Raw genomic sequence first — 18,013 nt, 5'->3', positions numbered from 1 at the left:
TGCTCTTCTCCATGACTAGCTGTCTGACAAAAGTCTTAACTTTATTTAAATCTTACCTCAAATAACATTTATTTAATGAAAACACTCTGATCATTCTATTGGTGCCCTTCTACACTCTCATGTTCCTTTCATTTCCCCATGACACATAGCACCTTCTGCAATCCCATATATAATTTATCTATTTATTCTGCTTATTGTGGATTGCCTATTCCCCTAGTTGGATATGGGCTCTCCTAGTGACACGTCAGTAAAGAATTTCCTGCAATGCAGGAGATTCAGGTTTGATGCCTGGGTCTGGAAGCTCCTCTGGAAAAGGGAATGGCAACTCACTCCAGTATTCTTGCCTGGAGAATTCCCATGGACAGAGGAGCCTAATAAGCTACAGTCCATAGGGTTGCAAAGAGTTGGCCACAACTCAACGACTTAGGATATAAGTTTTACAAAATCAGTGTTTTGACTGTTAATGATGCATTCCGAGCATCTAGAACAGTCCCTGGCACACAATACATATTTATTCATTGTTAAATCAGTCTTCCAAATCTCCTTTCATAAAGAATTAACTTAGTTAATTTCTCTTTGCAGAAGACTCATAGGGAAGTCTCTGTTTTTCCAAGACAACTTACGGTAGCCCCACTTACCCAGTTTGGTTTAATGTGATTTGCTGTCATAATGGTTCAAACAAGAGTTGTCAAGCAGGAAAATGTTACCCTAATACAGAAGGATTAGCCTCTCCCTCACATTCTTATGTGAACAGGAATGAAATTGTCTCCTTCAGTGTTACCATCTCTGCCCACTATGTTTGGAACCACCGTAAGTGTGACAGGAAGCTGCTGCTCTCTTCAAACTCACATGCCTAATACCAGGAACTCTCTTCTTTCCTCCTGTTTATATAATTTCTTTAGTAAAGCATACACAGTGTAATGAAAATCTAATTACTTTCCCCCAAATAGCAATGATGAAGACTTTGGGGACTTTGAATATCTTACTAGTAATTAGGGTATATTATAAAATTGTTTATGGGTTTCCCCAGGTGGCACTAGTGGTAAATAACCCACCTGCCAATACAGGGACCATAAGAGACAGGGTTCAATCTCTGGGTTGGGAAGATCCTGGGGGAGGGCATGGCAACCCACTCCAGTATTCTTACCTGGAGAATCCCATGGACAGAGGACCCTTGGCAGGCTACGGTTCATAAGGTTGGAAAGAGTTGGACATGACTAAAGTGATTTAGCATGCACACATAAAATTGTTTACGGTGGCAGAATTTAAAAGAACAATACTGCTATTATTATTTTGCACAAAATAATACTGCCATTATAAATTTTCCATAATGTTATATCCTTATTGCTGGATATAGTTGAACATTATTATGATTGTTGTTGCTTTTATTGTTGTATTTAAAATGATGTTCAAGTGACCTTCATTATATAATTCTATAAATTTAAATAGCATGTAATTATAGAAACTTAAGTTTTTAAAGACTATATTTTTATAGTATTTGTCTCATTTGAGTCACATAACAACTTTTAAGATGGGTGTATGTTGTAGGCAAAATTCCAAGATAAATCCTAACAAACCTAACCTGTGCATGATCTCCCTTTGAGTACAGGCAGAACATATGAACATAAGGTGATATTACTTCCATAATTATATTATATGGCAAAATATGTATATTTTGCAGATGTAATGATATCCTCAAGTTAATTAGCATTAAAATAGGGAGATTTTCCAGGTGGGTCTGACATAATCATGTGGGTCCTTTAAATCTGAGTTGAAAAGGTCAGAGTTAAATTAGAAGAGGAATTTAAGTGTGAGAAGTTCTCCACTGTTGCTTAAACATGATTAGAAGTGTAGGCAGCCTCTAAAAATCAGCAGTAGCTCCAACTGACATTCAACAAGGAAATGAAAATCTCTTTTCTACAACTGTAAGGAATTTGGCCAACAACCTGAATGAGCTTGGATTCCAGAAAGGAATGCAGCCCAGCCAACAGCTTGATTTCAGCCATTTGATAAACTTAGCAGAAAACCCAGACATATCACACCTGGAATTCTAACCTACAGAACCAACAACTGAGCTAATAAATGATTGTCATTTTAATAGAAATGACAATAGAAAATAGTACAGTGAAAGTATTTCTATATGAGAATTTTACAAATAATAAATAATGCAGAAGGTAAAATCGCATCTTCTCACAGTATACTATTTCTATTTCTCACTATTCCACATCTATTTCCTTATACCTAAAGTATCAAAATACATTTGTTTGACAATTTAAATCTTTATTCCCATATAGAAGCAATGGTTATGTCCTCTCCAACTCCCTGTTATTTTCCATCTAAGAAATTTGGGGCAAGTTCATTGTGATAAAAATAATAGAGAAATAGAGGCAATTGTTCAACAGAGTAAAATCTATTTTTTTTTCATTTATTTTTATTAGTTGGAGGCTAATTACTTTACAATATTGTAGTGGTTTTTGTCATACATTGACATGAATCAGCCATGGATTTACATATGTTCCCCATTCTGATCCCTCCTCCCACCTCCCTCCCCATCCCATCCCTCTGGGTCTTCCCAGTGCACCAGCCCTGAGCACTTGTCTCATGCATCCAACCTGGGCTGGTGATCTGTTTCACACTTGATAATATACATGTTTCAATGCTATTCTCTCAGAACATCCCACCCTTGCCTTCTCCCACAGAGTCCAAAAGTCTGTTCTATACATCTGTGTCTCTTTTTCTGTCTTGCATATAGGGTTACCATTATCATCTCTTTAAATTCCATATATATGTGTTAGAATACTGTATTGGTGTTTATCTTTCTGGCTTACTTCACTCTGTATAATGGGCTCCAGTTTCATCCATCTCATTAGAACTGATTCAAGTGTATTATTTTTAATGGCTGAGTAATAAAGCTGTGGTACATATACACAATAGAATATTACTCAACAGAGCAAAATATTAAGATAGCATAATATTTAAAAGTTTTGCCTTTTATATCTTCTGTAAAATATCATCATAGCCACTGTAATCAATTGACAATGTTAGGCATTTCACATTTTTATTCTAATCATTATGTATATATTTTTCTGCCCCACAAATTTCAGCCAGTTTTCTTGGTGAAGAGATTCACAGAAATTCAGCCATGAAGATTATTCTAGATATCACCTAAATCTACAAGTAAAACATCCAATGTTAATATGGTTAGATTAAGTCAGTGTTCCCTTCTTATCTTCTAAAAATTTTCCTAAATGAAATGATAGAAGAATAAATCCAAACTTTATTTTAAAAAAATTAAGAAGAGTCTGAATCCCAGAACAATAAAATAGAAATAAATGCTTAGAAAACAATGAAGATAAAACAAGGGGGTAGGAAGATGTTAAGAAGGGAAGCCCACTGCTGCAAAGCTAAGGAAAAGCTGCTGAATTTCCCTTTGTTAAGTAAGTTGCATAAGCTAAAATATTAATCAGTCAGCAGTAGGAATTTTTCTTGACCTGATTTGGTTTCTAGGAGTAGTCAGCATGGACTCAAAGAATCAAAGGAGTAAGCCACATTTGGTAGAATTATTTCAGGAAGAAAGTGATGATGTAGAGAGAAACTCTGTGTATTTGAAGGAAATAGTCTGTTATTAAAGCTGTGAGAACAGATCTACAACTGCAAATCTCAGTTGGTTTACAAAGAAAGAAATCACCTCACTTCAAAAACCAGATCCAAAAGCTTCAGCTAAATTTACACTTTTGGCAACAGTTTTACACAAACCTTCAAGAGGAGACCTGAAAGTCAGTCAACATATTAAAAATCCTTTTGAAGGAGTCAGAGAGCTAACCAGGCAGTGAGGATTTGCAAGACTAAGATCTGGAAGAGTAGGGCAGTGCAGAAAGGAGGGTCCAGCATTTTTTAACCATTTTTCTCCTTGAGGTACAAGCATACCTTGATTTATTGTATTTCAGTTTACTGCAGTCCACAGATACTGTGCTTTTTTTTTTTTTTTTTACAAATTGAAGATCTGTGGCAGCCCAGCATTGAGCAAGCCTGTCAGCACAATTTTCCAAACAGCATTTGCCCACTTTGAATCTCCTGTCACATTTGGTAATTCTCATAATATTTCAAAATTTTCCAGGGTTTTTATATTTGTTATGATTATCTGCGATCAGTGATCTTTGATGCTATACTACAGCTCACTAAAGGTCCAGATGATGGTGAGGATTTTTCAGCAATAAAGTGTTTTTAATGAAGGTACATACTTTGTTTTTAGACATAATTCTATTGTATATTTAATAGATTACACACTATGGTATGAACATATGCACTGGGGAAAAAAGTATTCATATGACTTGCTTTATTGCCACATCTGCTTTAGGGCTGGAAACAAACCCGCAGCATCTCTGAGGTATGCCTGTACTGGCATATTCTGAAAAGAAGTCATAAGAAAATATTTGAGAAGATTTCATTTATCCTAACATTAATGATTATTTCTACATCACTAGTATCTTGTGGTCAGAAAAGATGACTGGAATGATTTCAATTTTTTTGAATTTACCAAGGCTAGATTTATGGCCCAGGATGTGATCTATTCTGGAGAAGGCTCCCTGTGCACTTGAGAAAAAGGTGAAATTGATTGTTTTGGGGTGAAATGTCCTATAGATATCAATTAGGTCTAGTTGGTCCATTGTGTCATTTAAAGTTTGTGTTTCCTTGTTAATTTTCTATTTAGTTGATCTATACATAGGTGTGAGTGGGGTATTAAAGTCTCCCACTGTTATTGTGTTATTGTTAATTTCCCCTTTCATCCTCGTTAGCATTTGCCTTACATATTGTGGTGCTCCTATGTTGGGTGCATATATATTTATAATTGTTATATCTTCTTCTTGGATTGATCCTTTGATCATTATGTAGTGTCCTGCTTTGTCTCTTTTCATAGCCTTTATTTTAAAGTCTATTTTATCTGATATGAGTATTGCGACTCCTGCTTTCTTTTGGTCTCTGTTTCCGTGAAAAACTTTTTTCCATCCCTTCACTTTCAGTCTGTTTGTGTCCCTTGTTTTGAGGTGGGTCTTGTAGACAGCACATATAGGGGTCTTGTTTTTGTATCCATTCAGCCAGTCTTTGTCTTTTGGTTGGGGCATTCAACCCATTTATATTTAAGGTAATTATTGATAGGTATGGTCCCTTTGCCATTTACTTTATTGTTTTGGGTTCATGTTCATACAACCTTTCTGTGTTTCCTGTCTAGAGAAGATCCTTTAGCATTTGTTGAAGAGCTGGTTTGGTGGTGCTGAATTCTCTCAGCTTTTGCTTGTCTGTAAAGCTTTTGAATTCTCCTTCATATCTGAATGAGACTCTTGCTGGGTACAGTAATCTGGGTTGTAGGTTATTCTCCTTTATTACTTTAAGTATGTCCTGCCATTCCCTTCTGGCCTCAAGAGTTTCTATTGCTAGACCAGCTGTTATCCTTATGGGAATCCCTTTGTGTGTTATTTGTTGTTTCTCCCTTGCTGCTTTTAATATTTGTTCTTTGTGTTTGATCTTTGTTAATTTGATTAATATGTGTCTTGGGGTGTTTTGCCTTGGGTTTATCCTGTTTGGGACTCTCTGGGTTTCTTGGACCTGTGTAACTATTTCCTTCCCCATTTTAGGGAAGTTTTGAGCTATTATCTCCTCGAGTATTTTCTCATGGCCTTCCTTTTTGTCTTCTTCTTCTGGGACTCCTATGATTCTAATGTTGGGGTATTTCACATTGTCCCAGAGGTCCCTGAGGTTGTCCTCATTTCTTTTGATCCTTTTTTCTTTTTTTTCTCTCTGCTTCATTTATTTCCACCATTTTATCTTCTACCTCACTTATCCTATTTCTGCCTCCATTATTCTACTCTTGGTTCCCTCCAGAGTGTTTTTGATCTCATTTATTGCATTATTCATTTTTAATTGACTCTTTTTTATTTCTTCTAGGTCCTTGTTAAACATTTCTTGCATCTTCTCAATCTTTGTCTCCAGGCTATTTATCTGTAACTCCATTTTGTTTTCAAGATTTTGGATCATTTTTATTATCATTATTCTAAATTATTTTTCAGGTAGATTCCCTATCTCCTCCTCTTTTATTTGACTTGGTGGGCATTTTTCATGATCCTTTACCTACTGGGTATTTCTCTGCCTTTTCATCTTGTTTAGATTGCTGTGTTTGGAGTGGCCTTTCTGTATTCTGATGGTCTGTGGTTCCTTTTTGTTGTGGAGGTTTTACCCAGTGGGTGGGGTTGGACGATTGGCTTGTCGAGGTTTCCTGGTTAGGGAAGCTTGCATCGGTGTTCTGGTGCGTGGAACTGGATTTCTTCTCTCTGGAGTGTAATGGAGTGTCCAGTAGTGAGTTTTGAGATGGGTCTATGTGTTAGGTGTGACTTTGGGCAGCCTGTATGTTGACACTCAGGGCTATGTTCCTGCGTTGCTGGAGAATTTGCGTGGTATGTCTTGCTGTGGAATTTATTGGCTCTTGGGTGGTGGTCGGTTTCAGTGTAGGTATGGAGGCTTTTCGATGATCTCTTATTACTTAATGTTCCCGTAGTCAGGAGTTCTCTGGTGTTCTGAGGTTTTGGGCTTCAGTCTCCTGCCTCTGGATTTCAGTCTTATTCTTCCAGTAGTCTCAAGACTTCTCCAACTATTACATCACTAGTATCTTGCAGACCACTACGCTTAGACTGTTATACCTTTCTGGTAATTTATCAAGGATCAAATATAATATGGTTTCTCTTTTAGAAATTTGCTTTCTATTCATCCTAGATTTTACCTTGAATTAACATTTAGAATGTCTTTTTCACCTGCCATTTTCTGCTGTACTTGTATGTTTATATTATCTTGTATGTATATATTGTACACAATATATACTTGTATATATACTTGTATGTATATGTTATCTGATTCATTTTAGTTATGCATAAATTCCATAATGGTGAAACTTTTTTTTTAATTGCTCTTATTACCAGAAAAAAATTAAATTAAACCATGCCTAGAGAGAATAAATTGTCACAAATGAAGTTGTCTTTGAAAGTAAAGCCTGCATACTAATCTCAAGATTATTCTTTTAATATATTCTTCTATGCATAAAGAGGATTAGTTAGTAGGAAGGAAAACTCAGTTCAAAACAATTTTATTATGTGAAGAGCAAATAAAAACCTTTATCACACCCTTGCTCTATTCAAAGCCTAATTCTACACTATAGACATTTCTTGGTGTTAACATAAATAAATAAAAATTAATGATCATCCTTGATGGCTCTCATCTCCTTACCATTTTTGAAATGAAAAAAGAATTCAAGAAATGTATCAATTTATTAGATATGAGAAAACGAATGTCATAAAAATCACGGTTTTTATTTATTCCTGTGTGGTCAATGATTTTCTTTAGACAGACAGCTTCAGTTTCCTCCCAAAGACTCTCTTCAAAGCCAACTTCACTTCTTTATTCCTAAGGGTGTATATCAGTGGATTCAGCAGTGAAGTGACAGTCGTGTGTATGACAGCCACATACCGCTCCTGTATCACAGAGGTGGCAGAGGTTGGGGAAATGTAGGTGAGCCCCACAGTTCCATAAAACAGAGATACCACCATGAAATGAGAAGCACATGTGGACAGAGCCTTGTGGAGCCCACGGCAGGTACGGTTCTTGAGCAGAAGGAAGCTGATGATATACAAGTAAGAGAGGAAAGTGAGAAAGCATGGTACCATAGCTAAGCTGCCAGTGACAATAAAAATGAGCCACTGATTGAGCCAAATGTCACCACAAGCCAACTCTAAGAGGGGCTTCACATCGCAGAAGAAGTAGTTCAGTTTCAAAGAGTGGCAAAAGTTCAGATGTGCAGTCATGACAGAATGCGTCAGAGCATAAAAGAAGCTGGTGATCCAGGCCACAGTTGCCAGGAGAATACACACCTTGAGATTCATGATAACAGTGTAGCGAAGTGGATAACAGATGGCCACAAATCGGTCAAAACCCATAATGGCCAGCAAGATGGACTCAGTGCCACCCAAAAAGTGGAAGAAGTGTAGCTGAGTGATGCAGCCCAGGAAAGATATGGCCTTATGAGCAGACAGGAGGTTTGCCATTAGTGTGGGCAATGTCACTGAAGAATAGCAGATATCCAGACAAGAAAGATTTCCCAGGAAAAAATACATAGGGGTGTAGAGCCTTGGCTCCGAGATGACAACCACTAATATGGACCCGTTTCCAAACAGGTCGATCATGTATATAATCAGGAGGGTCATAAAGAGAACAGGCTGCAGCTCCTGAGTGGAGGTCAGTTCCAGCAGGAGAAACTCATTCACTGTGGTAATGTTCTCCATCGCTCTGAGAAGGAGTGATAACAAGGGCATTAGTAAAGCTCCTCTAGTAGACTGTATGGGTTAAATGAAGCAAGTTCATCATCTGAAAGTATATAAGGATGATCTATGGTGAGTAAAATAATTAGAAATGCTAGAATTAAATTCACTTGCAACATAATTAAGGACAGAAATTTGTGATAAATTCTGAGTCAGTGTGATATATGTGATACATAGAACTAAGAAGCATATTTAGGATGCTGAGTTAAACCTATAAAGCAACTCATAAAGAATAAAAGCAGATATTTAGTGAATACTACAAAAGAACAGGCCTCAGTTTTAGCCTCATTGTAGCATTAAAATTAGTGTATCTAAAAAGAGTCTTGTCAGATGTATTTGTAAAAATTTAAATATTTTTAAATGGACATAGTAGGCACAGTTCTCATTTCTGGTACAAGTAGAAACAGCAATAGTCCTAAATATCTGCTTAAAAAAAATAAGAGTAGGTGCTCCACAACCTAAACCTTCATGAAACTAGAAAAAAAAAATTTGCAAACCCAAAAACTTCAAGTCATGTGTAGGCAGAGGGAATCAGCAGAATTGGTATCAGCGTCAGAAGAGGGCATAGCAGCAACAGGGCTATTTATGCAGGAAAATCCCAAAGTACTAAGAAGTTTTAGTAGCAAAAGAATACTGAAAACATATGACCCAGCAATTCCACTCCTGGGCATACCCACCAAGGAAACCAGAACTGAAAAAGACACGTGTACCCCAATGTTCATCACAGCACTGTTTATAATAGCCAGGACATGGAAGCAACCTAGATGTCCATCAGCAGATGAATGGATAAGAAAGCTATGGTACATATATATAATGGAATATTACTCAGCCATTAAAGAGAATACATTTGAATCAGTTCTAATGAGATGGATGAAACTGGAGCCCATTATACAGAGTGAAGTAAGCCAGAAAGATAAACACCAATACAGTATACTAACACATATATATGGAATTTAGAAAGATGGTAACGATAACCCTATGTGCAAGACAGCAAAAGAGACACAGATGTATAGACCAGACTTTTGGACTCTGTGGGAGAAGGCGAGGGTGGGATGTTCTAAGAGAATAGCATTGAAACATGTATATTATCAAGGGTGAAACGGATCACCAGTCCAGGTTGGATGCATGAGACAAGTGCTCAGGACTGGTGCACTGAGAAGACCCAGAGGGATGGGATGGGGAGGGAGGTGGGAGCGGGGTTCAGAATGGGGAACACATGTAAATCCATGGCTGATTCATGTCAATGTATGGCAAAAACCACTACAATATTGTAAAGTAATTAGCCTCCAACTTATAAAAATAAATGAAAAAAAAAAAAAGAATACTGAAAACAGCAGAAAATTATCAGTCTCAGAAAGAGAATGCCTCACATTGAGAGTGAATTTCTCCAGAATACCAGAAAAAAAACAAGTCAGTGTGCATGTAATGATGAAGAGAAAAGTATGTTACCACAAAGACAGTAAAAATGTTACAACTGAAGAGAGGACCAATGAGCCAAGAATCTGGGGAAAATATCTTATCCCCCATGCCATATAAACCTCCTGATAACTTGCCCCCCAAATCCAACTTGTTCATATATAAATAGATAAACTTCTGTATCCACATGAAAGTATGATAAGGAAAAAACAGAAAAATAGAAAATCATGATTTCTTAACAGAATTACATCACCTGAAAGAAATATTTGTTGTGAAACAGAAAAATGGCAGCACAGCACTCCTAAGTGAAGCCACTAAAACTATAACATACTTTTTAGTGAGGAAAAAGTATACAAATATTCAAAACAGAAACTCAAATTAAAATTCAATGATATACTATTTTGACAAAGATTAAAATGTTTGCCACATTTATTTTCTCGAAGGTGGTGAAATACACACAGATGGGGATGTCAATTGGTTTAATCTCTAGCAGACATTTTAGTAATAATGGATGTGAGAGTTGGACCATAAAGAATGCTGAGCACCAAAGAACTGCTGCTTTTGAGTTATAGTGCTGGAGATGACTCTTGAAAGCCCCTTGGACAGCAAGATTAAACCAGTTAATCCTAAAGGAAATCAACCCTAGATTTCATTGGAAGGACTGATGCTAACGCTGAAGCTCCAGTACTTTAGTCGCCTGATGAGAAGAGCCAACTCAATGGAAAAGACCCTGATGCTGGGGAAGAGTGAAAGCAAAAGGAGAAGCAGGTGACAGAGGATGAAATCGTTAGACAGCAGCACCAACTCAATGGACATGAATTTGAGCAAACTCCAGGAGATAGTGAAGGACAGAGAAACCTGATGTGCTGCAGTCCATGGGGTCACAAAGAGTTAGACACAACTTAGCAACTAAACAACAACAAAATTACACAAAATATCACTCCTTCATCATTTTAGATGTTCCTATTTTAGCATTTTAGAGTTTATCACTTTTATTGTATCTGTATGTTGGCGATGCCGTAAAATGTCCTGCTCATTTATTCCCAAATTCATGTTCAGTGAACCACATTAACAGCTTGCAGTTGGTCATGGTGGAAGTATTTATGCCAAGGAATTGGTAAATTCTACAAATTATAAGTGTGGTTTATGGTTTTTTGATTGTCTAGGCTTAAGAAAGTGGTGGAAATGATGCAGATTAAACTTAAAAGTGTGTCATATTTGTAGCCATTATATTGTGAATAACACAAAAATGGAGGAACATTTCTTCCGGTATTCAAAAAGTTTTGTACTTCAGGAAAACTAATATCACTGACCAATGAAAGAAATCCAGGCATATAACTTCCTTGATTCACTTTTGTCTTAGTTATTAACATAAACATATCAAACCCTAATGGAATTCATCAATGATGCAAGAGATTTCTTTGTTAAATTGACATGCACAGAATGCTAATATTGATTTTTGCTAAATACTTGCTGAAATTCAACTATATTTGAATTCACACCGTAGCTGAAATTAAACTTCTGTTTAATCAAGTTACAGTGTATTCAAGGACTTATTTACAACCGTCAAGTCCATTCACCCTCATACACTCCTGGATAACCATTTCAAACCTCCAGCCAACCTTCTCCATATTGACTGTCCAATGCTGACCTTGCTTCCTTGTCTATAAGAAATTTGAAGCAATTGAAAAGAACTTCCAGACTCACTATCATTTGTGTCTATATTATTAGAAAGTGATTTTACATTCTTTTTAATTTATTTTTAACAGAGGATAATTGCTTTATAATGGTGTGTTAGTTTCTGTCATATAACAACATGAATCATACAGATATTCTCTTCCTCACTAGCCTTTCTCCCTGCCCAATCTGTGCTTTTTTAAGGCCAAAGCTCTTGCTTGTGTTTTCGATGATACCCATTTGCTTAATCAGGTGTGCACTCCCACAGTGCCATTCTCTCTTCCATAATCATTTGTCCTTTCTCTAATGTAACATTCTTTTCAGCAAAGGAACAGGCTATTATTTCTTCTATCATAAAAAATTTTTAAAGTCTTCCTTTCTCTCTGTTTTTCTTCACTGTCCATTTTCCCTGATCTTTACATCAAAGCTTCTCACAAACAATGTCTAAATTGATGGTCTCCACTCTTATTCTTTCCTCTCTCTCTTCAACCTACCTCATTAGACCTTTATTTCAAAATTCCCCTGAACTCTAGTTGTTGGATCAATTATGAAATGCATACGCACAGAATCTTACCACTTATTTTTACTTCTCTAGCTATCAAGTGAGTCCATGTCATGACTTAGTTATTATTATTAACAGTTCTAGTATTATTATTAATAGCTTCTTGCTTCTAACCTTGCCTGTAAATCACCTTCCATCATCATGCTTTTTCTTATAACCCTCCTACCACACTTCAGCTCAGATTGTAAATTCAAACTTATTTATTCATTGCCACACCACACAGCTTGTGTGATCTTAGTCACACAGAGTTCCAGAGATGGAACCTGGACACTTGGCATGAAAGTATGGAGTCCTAACCGCTGGACCACCAGGAAATTCTCCATAAACTCAAATTCTAAGAAAGACTACAACCTCTGTAATGTCTTTTTCTGTTTACTCTTCCAGTCTAATTTCCTGCCTTTCTCCCCTGAGTTCAATCAGTCAAGTCACCCTGGACTCTTTGCTGTTCCCCTTTGCTCTTCCCCGTGATTAGCTATCTGACAAAAGCCCTAACTTCATTTCAATCTTACCTCAAATGGTATTTATTCAATGAGACCCACTCTGATCATCCTATTGGTGCCCTCATATACTCCATACCCCCTTCACTTTCCTTCATTTCCCCATGACATATAACACCTTCTGAAATCCCATATCATTTATCTACTTACTGTCTTTATTGTGTATTACCTGCTCCCCTAGTTGGATATAATCTTTACAAAGTCAGTGTATTGTCTCTTAACGATGCCTTCTGAGAATCTATAACAGTACCTGGCACACAACACATATTTGTTCATTTTTAAATCAATCTTTCTAGTCTCCCTTCATGAGGAATTAACTTAGCTGATTTCCCTTTGCAGAAAACTCATAGGAAGTCTCTTTGTTTTTTCAAGACAACTTATTTTTGCCCCACTTACCCAGTTTGGTTTAATTTGATTTGCTGTGGTATAGGTTCAACCAGGAGTTGTCATGAAGAAAAATGTTACCCTCATAATGAAATAATAGCCTCTCCCTCATATTATTATGTGAACAGGAGTAAAATTTTCTCCTGTAGTGTTACCATATGTGCCCACTTATGTTTGGAACCACTGGAAGTATGGCTGGAATCTGCTGTTCTCGTCCAACTCACATACCCAACACCAGGAACCCTCTTCTTTATAAACCCTCCTGCTTATATGATTTCTTTAAAAAAGCACACACAGCATACTGAGAATTTAATTACTTTTCCCCAAATAGCAATGATGAAGACTTTGGGGACTTTAGGTATCTTACTAGTAATTAAGGTATATTGTAAAATTGTCTATAGGGGCAAAATAAGAACAATACCATTATTATCATTTTCCACAAAATAGTACTACCATTATAATTTTCCATAATATTAAATCCTTATAACTGGATAATCTTGAAATTTTTTATTATTGCTGTTGTCTTTATTGTTGTATTTAAATGATGTTAATGTGAACTTCATTACATAATTACATAAATTTAAATAGCATACACTTAGAGGAATAAAAGAAGCAATTGTTCAAAAAAGAGTGAAATCTTAAAAGAGCATAATATCTAAAAGTTTTGCTTTAAAAATTTATTTATTTATTTATTTTGTCTGCTCTGGGTCTTCATTGCTGCATGAGATTTTCTCTAGCTGCAGTGAGTGGGGCCCACTCTCTAGTTGCGGTGCATGGGCTTCTCATTGCAGTGGCTTCTCTTGTTGTGGAGCACTAGCTCTAATACACGTGAGCTTCACTAGTTTCAGCACTTGCACTCAGTAGTTGTGGTTCTTGGGCTCTAGAGCAGAGGCTCAATAGTTGTACGCCTGGGATTACTTGCTCTGAGCATTTGGATTTTCCTGGATCGGGGATTGAATCTGTGTCTCCTGCATTTGCAAGCAGGTTCTTTTACTCTGAGCCACCAGGGAAGACCTTAAAAGTTTTGTTTTTTATCTCCTTCTGTAAAATGTCATCATAGCCACTGTAATCAATTGACAATAATATCAAGTGATTCATTTTTTTCTAATCATTCTGCATTTATTTTGCTACCACACAAATTTCAGCCAGCTTTCTTGCTGAAGAGATTCACAGAAATTCAGCCATGAAAATTATTCTACACATCATTTAAATCTACAAATAAAACATACAGTGCTAATATGGCTGTTATTAAGTCAGTGTTAATACCAGTGTTAAAAATATGGTTGGATTAATCAGTGTTCCTCTCTTATCTTCTAAAAACTTTCCTGAAAGAAATAAGGAGAGAAAGAAGCACAAATCCAAACTTTATTTCAAAACAAATATTAGAAAAAGTCTGAATCCCAGAACAATAAAATAGAAATAAATATTCAGAAAACAATGGAGGCAAGAGAAGGGAGTAAGAAGATGTTAAGAAAGGAAGCCCATTTCTGCAAAACTAAGAAAAAGCTGCCAAATTTCTCTTTTTAAAGTAAGTAGCACAGGTTAAGATATGAACCAGAGAGCAGCAGGAAATTTTCTTGACCTTGTTTGGTTCCTAGAGCAGAGCAGTCAGTGTGGACTAAAAGAAGTAAGCCGAATCAGAAGTTATTTCTGGTTGGGGGTGGTGATGTAGAGAATAATTCTGCATTTTTGAAGGAAATTGTCTGATACTAAAGCTGTGAGAACAGACCCAGAGCTGCACATCTCAGTTATTTTACAAAGGGAGAAATCACCTCACTTCAAAATCAAAAATACTACAACCCAGGTTCGATGCAGGAGACAGGGCACTCAGGGCCAGTGCACTGAGATGACCCTGAGGGATGGGATGGGGAGGGAGGTAGGAGAGGGGTTCAGGATGGGGACACATGAACACCCATGGCTGATTCATGTCAATGCATGGCAAAAGCTACTACAATATTGTAAAGTAATTAGCATCCAATTAAAATAAATTAATTAATTTTGAAACATAAAAAAATTGCTACACCTAAACTTATGCTTTCGGCAACAGTAGGTTGCACTATTTTATATAACCCTCAGGTTGGGAACAAAAGGTTGGTCAATGTATCAAAAATCCTTCTGAAGGAGTCAGAGAGGCATTGAGGATTTTCAGGACCAAAATCCAGAAGAAGAGGGCAGTATAGGAAGGAGAGTCCAGCATTATTCACCATTTTTCTACTTGTGATACCTACATACTTTGATTTATTGTTTTATTTTATTGCACTCCATGGATACTGTGTTTTTTTGTTGTTGTTACAGAATTGTAATGTTGTTACAACATTGAAGGTCTGTGGCAACCCAGCACAAGGTCTAACTAAGCAAGCCTGTCAGCTCCATTTTTCCCAGCAGCACTTTGAATCTCCTGTCACATTTTGGTAATTCTCACAGTATTTCAAACTTTTCCAGTACTTTATATTTGTTATGGTGACCTGTGATCAGTGATATTTGTTGTTATTACTATAGCTCACTGAAGAGTTCAAATGATAGCATTTTTTTAGCGATGAAGTATATTTAATTAAGGTACATGCATGGTTTTTTAGACATAATCATATTGTACACTTAATAGATTACAGTATAGTGTACACATAACTTTTACATGCACTGGGATTCAAGTATTCGTGTGACCTCTTTACTGTCATATCATCTTTATGGTGGTGGTCTGGAAACCCACAGTATCTCTGAGGTCTGCCTGTATTGGCATATTCTGAAAAGAAACCAGAAGAAAATACTTGAGAATTTTTCTTTATCTTAATATTAATGATTATTTGTACATCACTAAGATCTTGTGGACCAACACATTTAAACTGTTATACCTTTGTGGTAATCTTGAGTGTGTGCCTTGTTAAGTTGTTTCAGTCATGTCCCACTCTTTGCAAATCTATGGACTGTAGCTCACCAGGCTCCTCTGCTCATGGGATTCTCCAGGCAAGAATACTGGAGTGGGTAGCCATTCCCTTCTCTAGGGGATCTTCCTGACCCAGGGATCGAATCCCGGTCTCCCGCATTGCAGGCAGATTGCTTACTATCTGAGCTACCGGGGAAGCCCAATTACTAGGAAGGAGAACTCAATTCAAAACATTATTATGGTGAGAAAAACAAATCAAAACCTTTATCAAGCCTTCTCTGTTCATAGCCTGATTTTTCTACACCATTGACATATCTTGGTGTTAACATAAGTACATAAAAATTAATGATCATCCTTGATGCCTCTCATCTTCCTACTACACAGCTATCAGTAAATAATGAAAGTTGAGTGTTCAAAATACATGCAGAATCTAACTGCTTCTCCTATACCCACCACTATTACCCTTGTCTAGGCTGCCATCAATTCTCATTCAAAAGATTATAAGGAAATCCTAATTTCATCCTTGTTCCCCTACTCTCTGTTCTCAACACAGTAACACTGTGATTCTTTCACCACAGAAGTCAAGTCAGTTCTTGGCTCAAATGCCCCTGGCTCATACTAATCACCTAGAGGAAGTGCTGAAAGCCTTCAGCCAAACAACAGAATACCCATGACATGACTATCATCAACTTTCTGCCCTTATCTCCTGCCACCCGCTTCATTACTCACTGAGCTCCAGGCACATGGGACCTCTTACTGGAACAGCACTCTATACCAATACTCTTTCATTCTCTGTCATTTCTACACAAAAAGCTTTATTGTCACATACTTGCATGACTCACTTTCCTACTTCCTTTGTCATTCTGCTCAAATGTCATTTCTTAAAGAAGATTTCATAGACCCAATCTTACAAAAGAGTGCCCACTGGCACATGCTCATTCTTCATTATATTCCATGTGTTTTATCTTCTGAAAGACATATGCGTTAACTTGTTCATCTTATCTTTGCAAATGTTTTCAAATGAAAAAGATCCATATCCTCATGTCAGGTACTCATAGATCTTTTCCAAGGTAGTATCCTCTGCAAACTGACCACTGCTTGCTGAAAAACATATTTCAAGTGAATGAATGACTAATGAAGAGTAATTGGAATCATATATGTGAAGAACATAGTTACAAATGGAACAAATTTCTGATAGAAAAGAAAATTCAAGAAATGTATCAAAAGTACTATAAATGAGAAATAAATGTCATAAACATAAAATAGATTTTGATTTTCTCTAGTGCTGCCAATGATTTTCTTTAGGCAGCTTCAGTTTCCTCCCAAAGACTCTGCTCAGAGCCAACTTCACTTCCTTATTCCTAAGGGTGTATATCAGTGGATTCAGCAGTGAAGTGACAGTCGTGTGTATGACAGCCACATACCGCTCCTGTATCACAGAGGTGGCAGAGGTTGGGGAAATGTAGGTGAGCCCCACTGTTCCATAAAACAGAGATACGACCATGAAATGGGAGGCACATGTGGACAGAGCCTTGTGGAGCCCACGGCAGGTACGGTTCTTGAGCAGAAGGAAGCCGATGATATACAAGTAAGAGAGGAAAGTGAGAAAGCATGGTACCATAGCTAAGCTGCCAGTGACAATAAAAATGAGCCACTGATTGAGTCGAATGTCACCACAAGCCAGCTCCAAGATGGGCTTCACATCACAAAAGAAGTGATTGAGTTTCAGAGAGTGGCAAAAGTTCAGATGTGCAGTCATGACAGAATGCATCAGAGCATAAAAGAAGCTGGTGAACCAGGCCACAGTTGCCAGGAGAATACACACCATAAGGTTCATGATAACAGTGTAGCGAAGTGGATAACAGATGGCCACAAATCGGTCAAAACCCATAATGGCCAGCAAGATGGACTCAGTACAGCCCAAAAAGTGGAAGAAGTGTAGCTGAGTGATGCAGCCCAGGAAAGATATGGCCTTGTGAGCAGACAGGAGGTTTGCCATTAGTGTGGGCAATGTCACTGAAGAATAGCAGATATCCAGACAAGAAAGATTTCCCAGGAAAAAATACATAGGGGTGTAGAGCCTTGGCTCCGAGATGACAACCACTAATATGGACCCGTTTCCAAACAGGTCGATCATGTATATAATCAGGAGGGTCATAAAGAGAACAGGCTGCAGCTCCTGAGTGGAGGTCAGTTCCAGCAGGAGAAACTCATTCACTGTGGTAATGTTCTCCAT

General features: G+C 37.2%; 2 protein-coding genes across 2 annotated transcripts; both read right to left on the bottom strand.

The window, feature by feature from the left end:
* Positions 1–7,385: 7,385 nt before the first annotated feature.
* Positions 7,386–8,324, bottom strand: LOC122697798 (olfactory receptor 12D3-like). The gene has a single exon (XM_043908795.1). The coding sequence runs from the start codon at positions 8,322–8,324 to the stop codon at positions 7,386–7,388; it is 939 nt and encodes a 312-aa protein (XP_043764730.1).
* Positions 8,325–17,056: 8,732 nt separating this feature from the next.
* LOC122697797 (olfactory receptor 12D3-like) lies at positions 17,057–18,013 on the bottom strand. The gene has a single exon (XM_043908794.1). The coding sequence runs from the start codon at positions 18,011–18,013 to the stop codon at positions 17,057–17,059; it is 957 nt and encodes a 318-aa protein (XP_043764729.1).

Source organism: Cervus elaphus, chromosome 7 (genome assembly GCF_910594005.1).
Source record: "Cervus elaphus chromosome 7, mCerEla1.1, whole genome shotgun sequence".
NCBI classification, from domain to species: domain Eukaryota; kingdom Metazoa; phylum Chordata; class Mammalia; order Artiodactyla; family Cervidae; genus Cervus; species Cervus elaphus.
Note: the sequence above shows the minus strand (reverse complement) of the source record. Positions and strands in the feature narration are given on the sequence as shown.

What these genes read in the sequence shown, in the direction of transcription:
- LOC122697797 (XM_043908794.1), bottom strand. Translation starts at nt 18,013, where the DNA reads ATGGAGAACATTACCACAGTGAATGAGTTTCTCCTGCTGGAACTGACC.
- LOC122697798 (XM_043908795.1), bottom strand. Translation starts at nt 8,324, where the DNA reads ATGGAGAACATTACCACAGTGAATGAGTTTCTCCTGCTGGAACTGACC.